General features: G+C 34.9%; 1 protein-coding gene across 4 annotated transcripts in view; it reads right to left on the reverse strand.

The window, feature by feature from the left end:
• The window catches only part of LOC119157487 (connector enhancer of kinase suppressor of ras 2-like), a 214,629-nt gene that overhangs the window by 79,544 nt on the left and 122,450 nt on the right, over positions 1 to 12,635 (reverse strand). For all 4 annotated transcript variants that reach the window (XR_005107546.1, XM_037408478.1, XM_037408479.1 and 1 more), the window contains exon 8: positions 10,465 to 10,533. Coding sequence is in view for 3 of the 4 variants with exons in the window: in XM_037408478.1 (XP_037264375.1) it covers positions 10,465 to 10,533 (69 nt within the window). In the remaining variant the exon portion in view is untranslated. The remainder of the gene's footprint in view (positions 1 to 10,464; positions 10,534 to 12,635) is intronic.

A 12,635-nucleotide genomic window follows, 5' to 3' on the forward strand; every position in this document is an offset into this window, starting at 1 on the left:
CTCTTAGAGGAAGATAACAGCAGATTACATGTGAAGGTAAAGGCAACCTTGAAGAGATTTCAATCAAAATCCTCTTTTAAGGAGTGAAGAGAAGTTGATATAAACTGTAAGGTTCTAGCCTGTATCCACAGCGGGCCAAAGACAGGATCCCAAGTGTGAACATTTGGCTTGGAAAAGACTGCAATATGTGTCAGAATTCTAAAAAGTTCTATTCTATTTTCAATGTTGCTGTTCTATTGAAAACTTTCTAAAAATGCGCTGGCCACAGGAAATCAGAAAATGGAATTAATTATAAACAGGCCACAGCCAAAGAAATGCAAATATGTCAACTTGGATTCTAAATGAACTCCTCTACTTTGTGCTTTGTTTATGGAATGACAGAGGCTATATATATTTTACTATTTTTCTTACTCAATTACAGAATTAAAAGTGAACTACTTTTGATTTTTATAGATTGATATAATTTTCAGAATGCTGAAATCTTTAGAGTTCCATGAGCTCATTTTAGAAAAGGATGATAAATAATTAAGTTAATGATAAATTATTCCAATGAGAACCTTAATGACAAAACCATTAAATACCAAGATCTATTAGAGAACAGTCTGCAGTCATTACTACTAGGCAATGATAAAATGCTCTTAGGAATTTGGACATGTTATTATAAATTGTATTACTAAAAATATCTTTGAAAAAATAGAAGTCATTACAGTGGATTAAAAATCTTAGTTGAAAACCAGTCCTTGAGACAGCTTTTGAAATTTATTCTTAAAGAATCCATCTCTAATAGCAATTACTAGCTTCCAGCTATGGTGAGATGTATTCAGCAGAAGGGTATTTTGCCCCTTTAAATTTTTTAGCATATACATCCAGTAAATCAGATGCTATAATATGGGTTAAGATATTTTACTCAGTAATGAAAGTTAACACTAAAATCAGACTAATGAAGGAAAAAAGAGACTTTTTTATTTTCCTGAGTCAATGAAATCAGAGCAATCAGGACACCCATTACATTCAAATCAACAAATTCAGAAGGACATTATCATGTCATCTTTGCACAGCGTAGTAAAGTTCCAGTCATGATGCACTGTTCTCTCCTAAGCATATTTGCATTTTGAAATACAGTGCACTATTTTCTATCTCTTTCTAAACTGGGCCTACAAAACCTAGAAAGTGGAAAACACCACGCCTGCTGTAGTCTTTACTTCATAACTCAAAGAACGTACAAAATACAGTCAGGTGCCAGCAATGAGAATTGCTATCACAGTGATACACACAGAGTTTGTAAAAAGTTTAGATTCATAGAAACTTTGATATTTACTGGCTTAAAATCATCGATGACTTAATTTTAGCCCCCCCAAATACTTTTTTTAAATTTAGATGCTAAATATGGAAGAAACCTAGAAGAACGCAAAACAAATTCCTTAAAATTGCAGGAAGCAAGCAGAAGTTTAAGATTTTGGCAGTTTATGCTTATAATTGCTCTGATCAATATTTTGTATTGGTTTGTATATCCTCAGTGTGGAAAGAAGGCCTCCAGGGAAAAAATTGTGTACTACTGTCTATGTTGGAGGATTTGTTAGTTTTTTCAAAGAAAGTACAAGCCAGATAATTAGTGGAAACTGAAAAATGTAGTAACTTTGTAAGTAACAGTTCCAAAAATATCCCTACAATAGTAAATTTATTTGCCATAGAAGTATAATGATTTAAATATCCACAATGCTGTAGTAATTTTCTATAACTATACCTGATAATTTTGTAGCTGGCACTGCATTGTTCAGGAAAACATAACTCACTTTTAACTGACAGTAGACTAGTTTGTTTTCTAGTTCTCCAATATCTTCTTTAGAGGGGCCCTATATTGACTTCATTCTTTCTCATTTAGAAGATCTAGATTTGTATGAATGGGATTTGGAATGTATACTACCAGTAATTAAGGATTTTGGCATTTTTATAAATCCAAACTCTCTTCATGCTGGACAAGCACATTTTCTCCTTTTTTAAAATAAAGTCTGCCTGGCCAGTAAGGGCTTACTGATGATCTGTATGAAAAACAAACTAATAAAAAAAGTTCTTCATGTTACAGATACACACACACACACACAAAAAAAAAAAATGACAGAAGAAAACACAAACTGGTGCATTTGTAGATGACTGCATAGGCATTAAATGCATGATATATTCATCTATTAAAAGGAACTAAGAAAACAGCTGGATTGTTGAACATGACAGTGCTTATCAAGGGATGCAAGTCATCAAAACCACCACAACAGTAATTCACCTCCATGCCAATTTCTTCAAAACACATTATACGTATTTGTTATGATACAAATTTAGAAGAGACAGCTCAGGTAGCAGAACTAGGAGTGCATAGTGCATAGAATACCTATATTGCTTTCTCTGGTTTTCCTGAAAACTCTGGAGATAAAGCAGAAGTGTGTTTCCGCAGGTCCTTCACTGCCTTATCAAATCTAAACATCTATCAGGACTCTGAAGAATGACAAAGTTCTAAGAAACCAAAAAAAAATGTGGTGTGCACCTCACAGAAGAAAGGTTGGTTACACCTTAATTTGTGAGACTTGTGCATACTCTACTCATTGTATCATATGCCAGCTTTAATGTTACATAGGATGGAGAGAGTCAGCACATTAACTAAACAGGAACTTAAGAATTACCTTGTTAGGCATTTGATCTGGAAAACAATTGTAGAGAATATTTTCTAAATATTTAGAACATATGATGTTGCACACCACCTGAAAACATGTAATTCTGCTTTGACTGCAGTAACCCTTATATGAACCAGGACAGATGTTTCCCCTCAAGGCTTTTCAGATATATAAGCAAAGCCATCTGGTTACTTACTTGAACCTAAAGAGTATGACCTCTCTTCGTATTTGCATAGGAAAAAAAATAAGCCTCGTGTAAACTCAACTTTTTGTTAAGGAAAGAGACTAACAGACTATCATCCTTTCGTATTTTCAGTCTGTAATTCACTTTGCCTCATTGGGGAATTAATCAAGAGAGTTGGTTTGATTAACATGGAAATCAGAAGTTATTATTAGACAAAAAAGTGTGCTGAAAGATCACAGGACTACTTTCTGTCACTGAAGAGGAAGCTTGTCGTTAACACCTGTAGCTGATTCACTCTTCTTATTAATATCCTTACTGTAACTAACAATAGTTGATGATGGAAAAACAAATGTTCTCCCATTAGATTACATATTTATTTTCATTAGCTAATGAAGAAATATAGCAAGATTCCAAGAAGATGCAGGATCAGCTACTACAAGACATGCATTACTAAGCTGTTTCGAAAGACAGAATCCTGAGAAAAAGTAATTTGGTGATTTATTTGGAAACAGAATGACATCTTTTGGTGGAAGAAGTTATCATTCTCATGACAACTTTTGTCTTGCCTTTTCCTACTTGTATTTCACAACACAGTGGGCTGAAACACAGATGGTGTGACCTGGCGCTACATTCACAGATTTACCTCCATCTAAAATGAACTCTTATTATGACTTAAATTTAAATTCAACAAACAAACATACACCTAGGGTACTGATTCAATAAATATCTTAACACTAATAAATTCATGCCAAAATTATTTCATTTGCCAGGGCTCCTGACACACTTGAAGTATGTAACTTGACAATGAACAGTATGAAATGGCTTGTGGTCATGTATCTAGAGTGATAGATTCATAGCACAGTTCAGGTTGGAAGGTACCTTTAAAGGTCATCCAGCCCAACCCCCTTGCAGGTTGCTCACAGCCCCGTCCCACCTGACCTCGAATGTTTCCAGGGATGGGGCATCTACCACCCCTCTGGGCAACCTGCTCCAGTGTTTCACTACCTTCACTGTAAAAAAAAATCTTCCTTATATCTAGTCTAAATCTACCCTCTTTTAGTTTAAAAACTTTGCTCCTTCTCCTATTGCAACAGGCCCTACTACAAAGTCTGTCCCCATCTTTCTTATATGCTCCCTTTAAGTACTGAAAGCATCCACCGTTCCAAAGAATAACCTTATCAAGTATGAAAATGCAACTACATTAATTAAAAACAACTATTTAGAGATAACATAACAAAAATGTTACACAACAAAGCAAAGGTGATCGAACTGAAGGAGCCCCTCTAACAGTTTTTTTTTACTCTTCTACATAGCTGCATGCAACTATAACATAATTTTTCACCAGTTTTTCAGTCACCTTCCTAGGCAGACCTTTTTCAAATTCTACCACAAATTTACTTACAGGTATTGTTATGGATGCTTGCTTTTGCACAACATTGGGTTTTTTACCTTAAAAAGTTCTTTCACTTCCTGTTCTTTATAGCCTTTGTCTGTTAAGAAAGAGGAATTCTGTCTCAGACCTAGCTGGCTGGGTTAACCAAATCAAAATCATTAAAAAATTATCTTCATATGAGATGCATGATACATTTTCTTTTTTATTCATTACATTTTTTAATGTTTGTATGTAACTACACACCTCTGATGACTGTAAATGACCCTAAAAATCACACACTATTTCAGCCAAGATATTACCAATGTCAAAGCAATGGCATTAAAACTCTGCTTTTCCTGGAAACATGGTCCTAATTAATTCCAAGTTCATCTTTGCCATTTTCAGTCACATCACCTCTATAGCATTCAGTTGATTTGGGATTAATTACTACATTCTGACTTCTGGAGCCTTGCCAGTTGCTCCCGAGTAACATCTAGCTTTCAACAGGAATTACTAAAAGCATTGTTATTGCTCCCTGTCCTATTAAATGACCTTCAAATTCTAATCCTAAAAAAGAAAGAAGTTTTCAGTTTTCTGAAAAGTCAGTTTTCCCCAGCTTATCGAACACTTCTTCTATACAGAAGTACATCAGATAATTTTACAGATGGTCAGGCAGCTAGATCAATACTTGTTTGGATGTGCACTATTTCTGTTGTGTGAAAAATTATCAAAGGTAGAACATTAACACAATTTAATTTTCATAAATTTATGCTGCATTTCAACTAACCTGCCATTTCCCGTCATATCTTCAGTTATCCTTTCCTCTCTAAATCACCTACAACATCTTGCAAATTATTGACTAGAAAGTTTTGCCTTACATTTCCCCAGCATAAAATGTTATACCAAAGCAGACAAATGATCAAAAATCCTTGCTTAGGGGCTTGCTACTGGAAGTTTCAGTCTCTTCAGTAAACTGAAATGTAGATGATATGGCGTTGAATTATCCAACTTTGCTTCCATCCTGAATATGTAGATATCTATATTTGGTTTTCTTTTCTTTGTCCTATGTTTGATAATATCCTTTTTACGGAAAATTGAAACAAGAGTTTCTTGGCTAGTGACTATCTTAGCTTTAATTTTACTGTATTTTCACTGCATGACAGTCCTGATTCTCTGACTAAAGAATCATGTCCCATATACAAAACAACTTAAAAAAAATAGACAATATGAAATTTACTATTTCAACTAAGCAGCAGAAAATATAGTACCCATAGAACCCAAGGGGCAATTATTAATATTGCAAACAAAGAAATGTACAGTGACATCTTCAGCACTTCTGTACAATTTTATAAGAGAGGAAGTGAAAATCTACAAGACACTGGTAGAACTAGTGCCTGTTGTTACTGTAGAGAAAAATAGTGTGGCAATAATTCAGAATGTATAACTTAATTTTAAAGTTTCTTATGCTTTCTTATTAAAATCTAATAAGCAAGAAGGACAAGCAGAAAAGCAAATAAGGAAATTGGATAATGATTAAATGATCTTAACAGCCAGTGGTGAATTGCCTGATTTAATTAATTTCTTGCTTAAAGTACTATTATTTTTTCTTTGATCTTTATAATTGTATTACAGTGTTCCTTGGTTAGACCAGATTCTACATATTCTTTTATTTCTAGCTCTTTCAATTGTTGCATTATATAATTTGTAAGCTGCTTTCCTTTGATACTTTCTGCACTTTTTTTTTTAAACGCTCAACTACATTGAAAGTTATTTGAAAAGTTATTTGATATTTTTAATATACCTGGTTTCAGGGATAAAAAAAAAAAAAAAAGAATATGACTATAGCTACCTCCTAGCTATCTGATATTTCTTACTTAATACAGATAATGCTTTATATAAAATAAGTATATTAATTATAGGTAATAAGAATAACTTTGAAAACATGCAGCCAAAATATTTTAGTCACATCAATCCCAAAATACATAACTCCACTCATCTAGCAATTCAATGGGACTGACATTGTCAGCATACTTAATCCTCTGCTATAGCTATCCAACCCTAGGGAACTGCCTCCAGGATTAGAAATGCTGTTGGCTGTGCTGACTTCATGCTAATGCATGGACAGTACAAGTATTTCCAAATCTACATCTTCTTAAACCTGTTTAAAAGCTCACTCGTCTTCTAGTTTCAAAACAGTTAATTATTCCTGTCTTAAAATGGACATCCTGATGGAGTCAAACTTAAATTGAAGTTACAGTTTGTGTTTTTAAAGGTAAAAAAATAAAAGTGTCCTTTCAGTTTTTTTGCCTATGAATGAAAAATGAATACAAACCTTTCAAAAAGAGTAAACAGCTAGTTGATAATGGCTACATTAATGTAGTCTCATTTGTACTATTTTAGCACAGAGGTACTGCCCTACTCATGAATGAATGTTTTCACTGGACAGCTCTCTAACTCAGTTTTAAATATGCAAAGTATTACATATTACAGTTGGGAATTTAAAGTGGTTGTTGAGGAGGGTCATGCATCAGGATAACAAACTGGAAGTGCTCAAATTACCTAGCTTACCAAAAAAAAAAAAACCCAAACAACACTCCCCCCCCAAAAAAAAAACCAACAAAAAAACCCAAACCAACAAAAAAAAGTGAAGAGGTAATTCGATTGCATCCTGAAAATACCTAAATGAGAAACCTGCTTTCCAATCAAATAGGTAAAAATATATTAAGATGAAAGGACTGGAAGCTTGTGCCAGGCGAATGTAGACTACAAATAAAATTACTTTTTTTTTTCCCCAGCAATGAGAATAATTAACTATGAGAACAATATTACAGGTTGTGGGAACATCAATGAAAGTTTCAAAACTCAAGTAATCTTATTAAATGAATGAATATGAATTTATCTAGAAAATACGTTGGCCTAGTTCAGTCAAAATCAGATTAAATGATGCCAGAAGTCAGTTATAGAATTGGAATCTATTAAGAGATCCATACTTTCTCTAATCAGGAAGGTATTTTCACCAGTGGCAGTACAAAATGACTATATCTAATCATCTTCAGAACAGATTCTTTCAAAACACACAGTGTTGAATGGAATTTATATTTGATAGACTATCAAGATGCTCAGAAACTTCAGTCTTAAGAAAATGTCTTTATTAGGACAACAAACCTGTTGGATACAGAAACATACAAATACCTGACAAAAGTATATTTCTGCACCTCTACATTGTATAACTTCATCTGTGTATACATTTTATGAAAGCACGGAGCCTCCCCTTACCAATAAACTGGTAAAAGCAGGAGTGAGAAATAACACTAACGGTTATATTTTTATCACTTAGGTGTTTAATGTTTTAAGTAGAATCTCTATGGAAAACTAACATGAGACTGAAGACCATGGAATTCACTAGATACATATATTGTAAATAGTATTTTAAATATCTATCTTGAAAATTCTGTAATTTTCTGTAAAAACCTAGGAACTGCTTAGGATACTAAACATAATAATTTACCTCTTCATAGGGCACTGCTAAATGCTTCATATGAAATAAACTGAATGGAATGATACATTAGAGAAATAAAGAAGCACTCCACCTCTTTCAGCTATAGAACAAGGTAAAGGGAACATGCAAGCCATCATAACTGGTTATAAATCAATGCAAGATTTTGCTGCAATTTTAGAGGGAATGAAGATGTGATATTTAACTTAAAGTGGATAAAATATTGGGAGGAAGGAGAGTGAAGAAGGAGAGAGCAAGCATTTAATCTCCAGTCCAGAAATCAAACTAACAGTAGAAATGGCATTACCAACTACCTGGCAAGAAGAACCATCTGCAGAATATTGTGAGAAAAGTGAGAAGTGCAAAGCAGCTGAACAAGCACACTCTGACGAGGTATAATTTCAAACTGCTTTGTATTTTTCCCTTTTTCAATTTCACTTTTACTAGCACTTGCTTTTGCTGAGCTGTGAAGTCAAAGGCTGATATGAGGGAGTGTTGGGTTCCAGCGAGGACTCTGTGCCAGCACAAATCCATGCTTCTGTACTTGGTGAGCAAGACAGTTTTCAGCCCTGGAAAATCTGTAAGACCACCACAAATATGCAAGCCTTTCTTTTGTAAGGTTTCTCAGCTGCCCCCCAAGTCTTTAATTTCAAATGAGTTATACCTCTTTTTATGAGCTGGTCTTGGTAGCATTAAAATATTGATTATGTGTAAATTTAATTAACTGTTGCTTTTGACTTATTCTAGTCCTCTAATGGAAATAATGGTAATTATAAGCATGATATTGATCATCACAACTTGGGTGAAGAAGGAACACAGCTAAGTATGGTTTGCAGCAAGATGTACGAGAAGTGACTTAAAGGGCACACTTGAAGATCAAAACGATACTTAAAACATTAAAACTTCCAGTCCATGAGGGGAGGAGAGTCGGACATCTACCTCTGAAACATGCAAACACTCCATATTACTGTCTGACTTTCCAAAGTCAAAATGAAGGCAGAATGAGACTTTCCCAGCCATTTCAAAGGAAAAATAAATTTCTGAAATAAACAATTTGCCACTGATCTATTTTCTTAGCTGGTTATAAACTTCAGAATGAATAGTTAATAGTGAGTTTTGTTAGGAAAAGGTACTTTATGCCACTTGACTTGGCTGTTGGTACTGTGCCCTTAGCTGGAAAGGGATTACAAGTATGGAAAACCTTGGGCTTGTTGTAATAACACGCATGGAAAGAGTTGCTACTCAAAAAGCCAATTCTTGAGTAGTTGAATGAGGAGAATTTCACCTACGGGAGTAAAGATTAAATCAGCTCCGTCACTTGAAGGATATGTTTGATGAAGAAAGCCAGTCTAATGCGTATTTCAACTTGTGTAACTATGACAACTCATAGAACTTCTCTAATATAGATAAGAGCTGCGTGTTTCATTAACATTTTAAGTGTAAATGAATAAGTCATACTTCTTTTCAAGAGACAATATTTGCTCTCTAATCATAAGATTTTAAGTCAGACTTTCATATTTCCACCTCACAGAAATGACAGACAGAAAGAGATTTCTTATTTTGCATGTGCTGTGTTTGGAGGTGGGTTTCAGCAAGAAAGTTAAATGGCTAAATTATAAGCACTTTAGGAAGTTATCAACATCATGGTCACAATGCTACTCATGCCTAACAAATAATAAATACAAGTGGTCCTTTCACCTGTAGTTCCAGCTACAATGCTTCCATTTTTCTGCAACATAGATTTTTATTTTTTTTTAAAGGGACAATCCCTATGACTTAAGATAGTACCAGGACAACATTTGATTGCATTTTTTTCAGTAATCTTCAGCATTTGCATGAACATCAATTGTAAGGCAGCAGCTTGTCATCACAAAATAGGATGAAGAATCATTCAGCCTTGGATGAGTCTCTGACAGCCTTTTAGATAGGCACTCTGATAGGCTTTTCAAGATCAATTAAAAATAATTTAATCTAAAAGTTTAAAAAATTGTTAATTCTTCAGTAAAGTCACATGTGTTTCAAGTCAGGATGCAATTCTATGAACGTTGCAGAAATATATTATTCCTGCATTTCTACATAATATGAACTGTAGGTTTGTATACTTACAGTACACAACACCACTACAACTGTGAAAGAAACTGAATGGCAGACACATTTGAATGTATGTAAATCATGCACTGTAATACCTTAGGCTCTGCATACACTTCTGCACACACATGCTTATGTGGTTTTAAACAGATTAATAGTTACACTAACTTTATAAAACTGCTCATCTGCTTAAAAATAAATCTGCATGCAAGAATGACAAAAGCAAAATCTGACAGATTTCTATCGTTTTAAGTGTTTACATTTTTTCCCCCCAACAGATTCAGAATATATGTCTGTTACAGCACTTTTGCATTTTTAATCTGAATCCCATGTTAAACAGAATGCAAAATTGAGAAAAAGTTAAACTAGCTGGCATATCCATAACAAGAAGTCTAAGAACTTCAATGAAATACTGTAGGATCTCCTTACATAATGAGTATGATGTTCAACAGCAGCTGTGCAAAATGTAAATTTGGCTTAATCCTTCTGGGCTGGTTACTGACTCAATTTATGCCTTTTCTTATTATGCATAAGCAACAGTTATGATATTTTAAAAGACACAAAAATCTAGTTTGGCAAAGTTACCTTGTAAAAAATATTACCATCTCTTTAGTAACGGGAATAGGCAAGACCTGCAGAACAGAATTTCCAAAACACTTACCACAGTTTGGTGGTTGACCTGGATCACCTCATCACCAGCATGGATTTTCTTACACTGGTCAGCAGGAGACTAAGGACAAGAGATAATGATAAAATTTACATGGGGGGTATTGCGGGGAAGGGAAGAGCAGGAATTAAAAAAATGGATGTTGAAGGAGGCAAGGAAACTGTGCCCAAAGAAGTGTTACTGCTGTCAAGTAACAAAAAATGGTCATATTTTTACAAATTGTCTTTATAAGGAACTATGTTTTTTCTAGTTACAGATGGCAATTTGATGAAGTAATCTCGAATCCCACTTCCATTGGTGGCAAGCAGCCTTTTTGACTGGTTGAACTATTATACTTCTTTACCTCTTTGAAGGGAATATGAGCAGTCACAGTGTTGCTGGGAATACACTGAGTGAATTTACATCACATAGAAACAAATCTATTAAGTCAACAAATACTGCATGATCAGGGACAAGGCTGGACCAGCCATCTGCATAATAGAAAAACAAGCGTCTGAGTCCTTTATGTAGCAGTTCTACTGCTTAAGTGCACTGAAGATAGACTGCAAATACACTACAGCTCCAGCACTTCCAGGGCAGTACTCAATTAACCATTTAAACACAAAAATGGTAATTTAGAAATGGATAATGTTGCTGACAGACTAGGTCTTCAGGAGATTTTATGTATTTATACACACACACAGAGACACACTAATTCATATATACTATTCACATAATTTTTTGATCACCGAGCTGAAAAAACTCCCTTATCCTAAATATTGCTTTTTCTGATCACATTAAAAAGGATTAAAACCCATTGAAAACCCACTTGAACATGGTCAACTGCTATATAGCGAACCATTTTTAAATGCTTCGGTGAAACAAGATCTTAATTCTCTAAAAGAAATCTGTAAAGCCAGGAGACTTGGACAAGGTTGTATGTTTACTGTACTTGTTAGATACACACTCAGAGGGAGAGGAGGACAGATTGTCCCATGTCAAACAATGCAGAAACATTTAAAGCAAAATACGCTCCGAGTAACAGTTCAAGTTCCCTGTCCAAGAAAGCAGAAAGAACCCTAAGAAGGGCAGAAAAAGAGTCACTCTCAGCTACAGAGAGTGGTCTAGCTCTAATACTGTTGAAGTGGCTCCTCACAGAAAAGGAGTTATGTTACAAAAACTTAGTTCAGTTCCTGGATGTCTTTTGGAGCCAGCCTATAAGATAAACTGCCCACGGCACAAGAGCCAGTTGTCAAATGAGGATGAAAAGATTTATCTGAACTGAAAGTGACTTGTAGAAGCTTATATTCATGATCTTGCTGCATACCAATCAAGACTTCCAGGAAACAGGCAAGAGCTCCAGCTCAGCAGTCTTCACCAACCAAAAATCCCACCCATCATTTCCATCCCTTTTGTGGATGGAGATTAAAAACATAAGATAAACAAATAAAAGAAACAGAGACAAGAAGAAACAATACAACAAAACCCTAAATCGCCATTGGGAAGAAAATGACTGTAATTTCTTCTGAAAAATGCCAGAGACTCATCTATGAGGAGGTCAAATCACTCTCCAATAGTCAACACCTGCTGAATAATCAATAGATTCTACATATACACAGCTGCCGGGGAGTAGTAGGAGACATCATTAATTATTCAATCAGTAAGAAAAACCAAGCCAATAGGGCAAAGAGCCAAAATATGACACAAGTGAGTCCAAGTGTGTTACAGGTGCTATTCCAAGCACAGCTTTCACCTTCAGCCTACTGTGTACTCACCGCTCTAACCTTGTGCCACTCAACCTCCCCAACACAAGCTACATTCCAGCTCCTCACCTGCTTGATCTCTGCTTGTTCTTTCATACCGGCTTCCGTGTCTCCTGTAGTGGGGAATCCAGCCCTTGAGCTAAACTACCTGGTCGTTACAGCCAGATCTCAACTCCTGCCATCTGAGTCCTTCCTTCTGCACTAAAATAAAAGGATTTTACCTATGTAATTTATAGGATAGTGTGAAGAATTACTAGGCTCCAGTGTCACTTTCTCCTTTTAGTGGAAACTTGCAGAATTTTGGCAGACTGTTCTTTTGCACAGGACTAAACGTGTAACAGAAAAATATTTCTAGAATTCCATGTGAATACAAACTTAATTGCTTTCAACAGTGAATGAAAGGTAAGCAGGTAACTGAAGTAA

Source organism: Falco rusticolus, chromosome 14, assembly GCF_015220075.1.
Source record: "Falco rusticolus isolate bFalRus1 chromosome 14, bFalRus1.pri, whole genome shotgun sequence".
Lineage (NCBI taxonomy): Eukaryota > Metazoa > Chordata > Aves > Falconiformes > Falconidae > Falco > Falco rusticolus.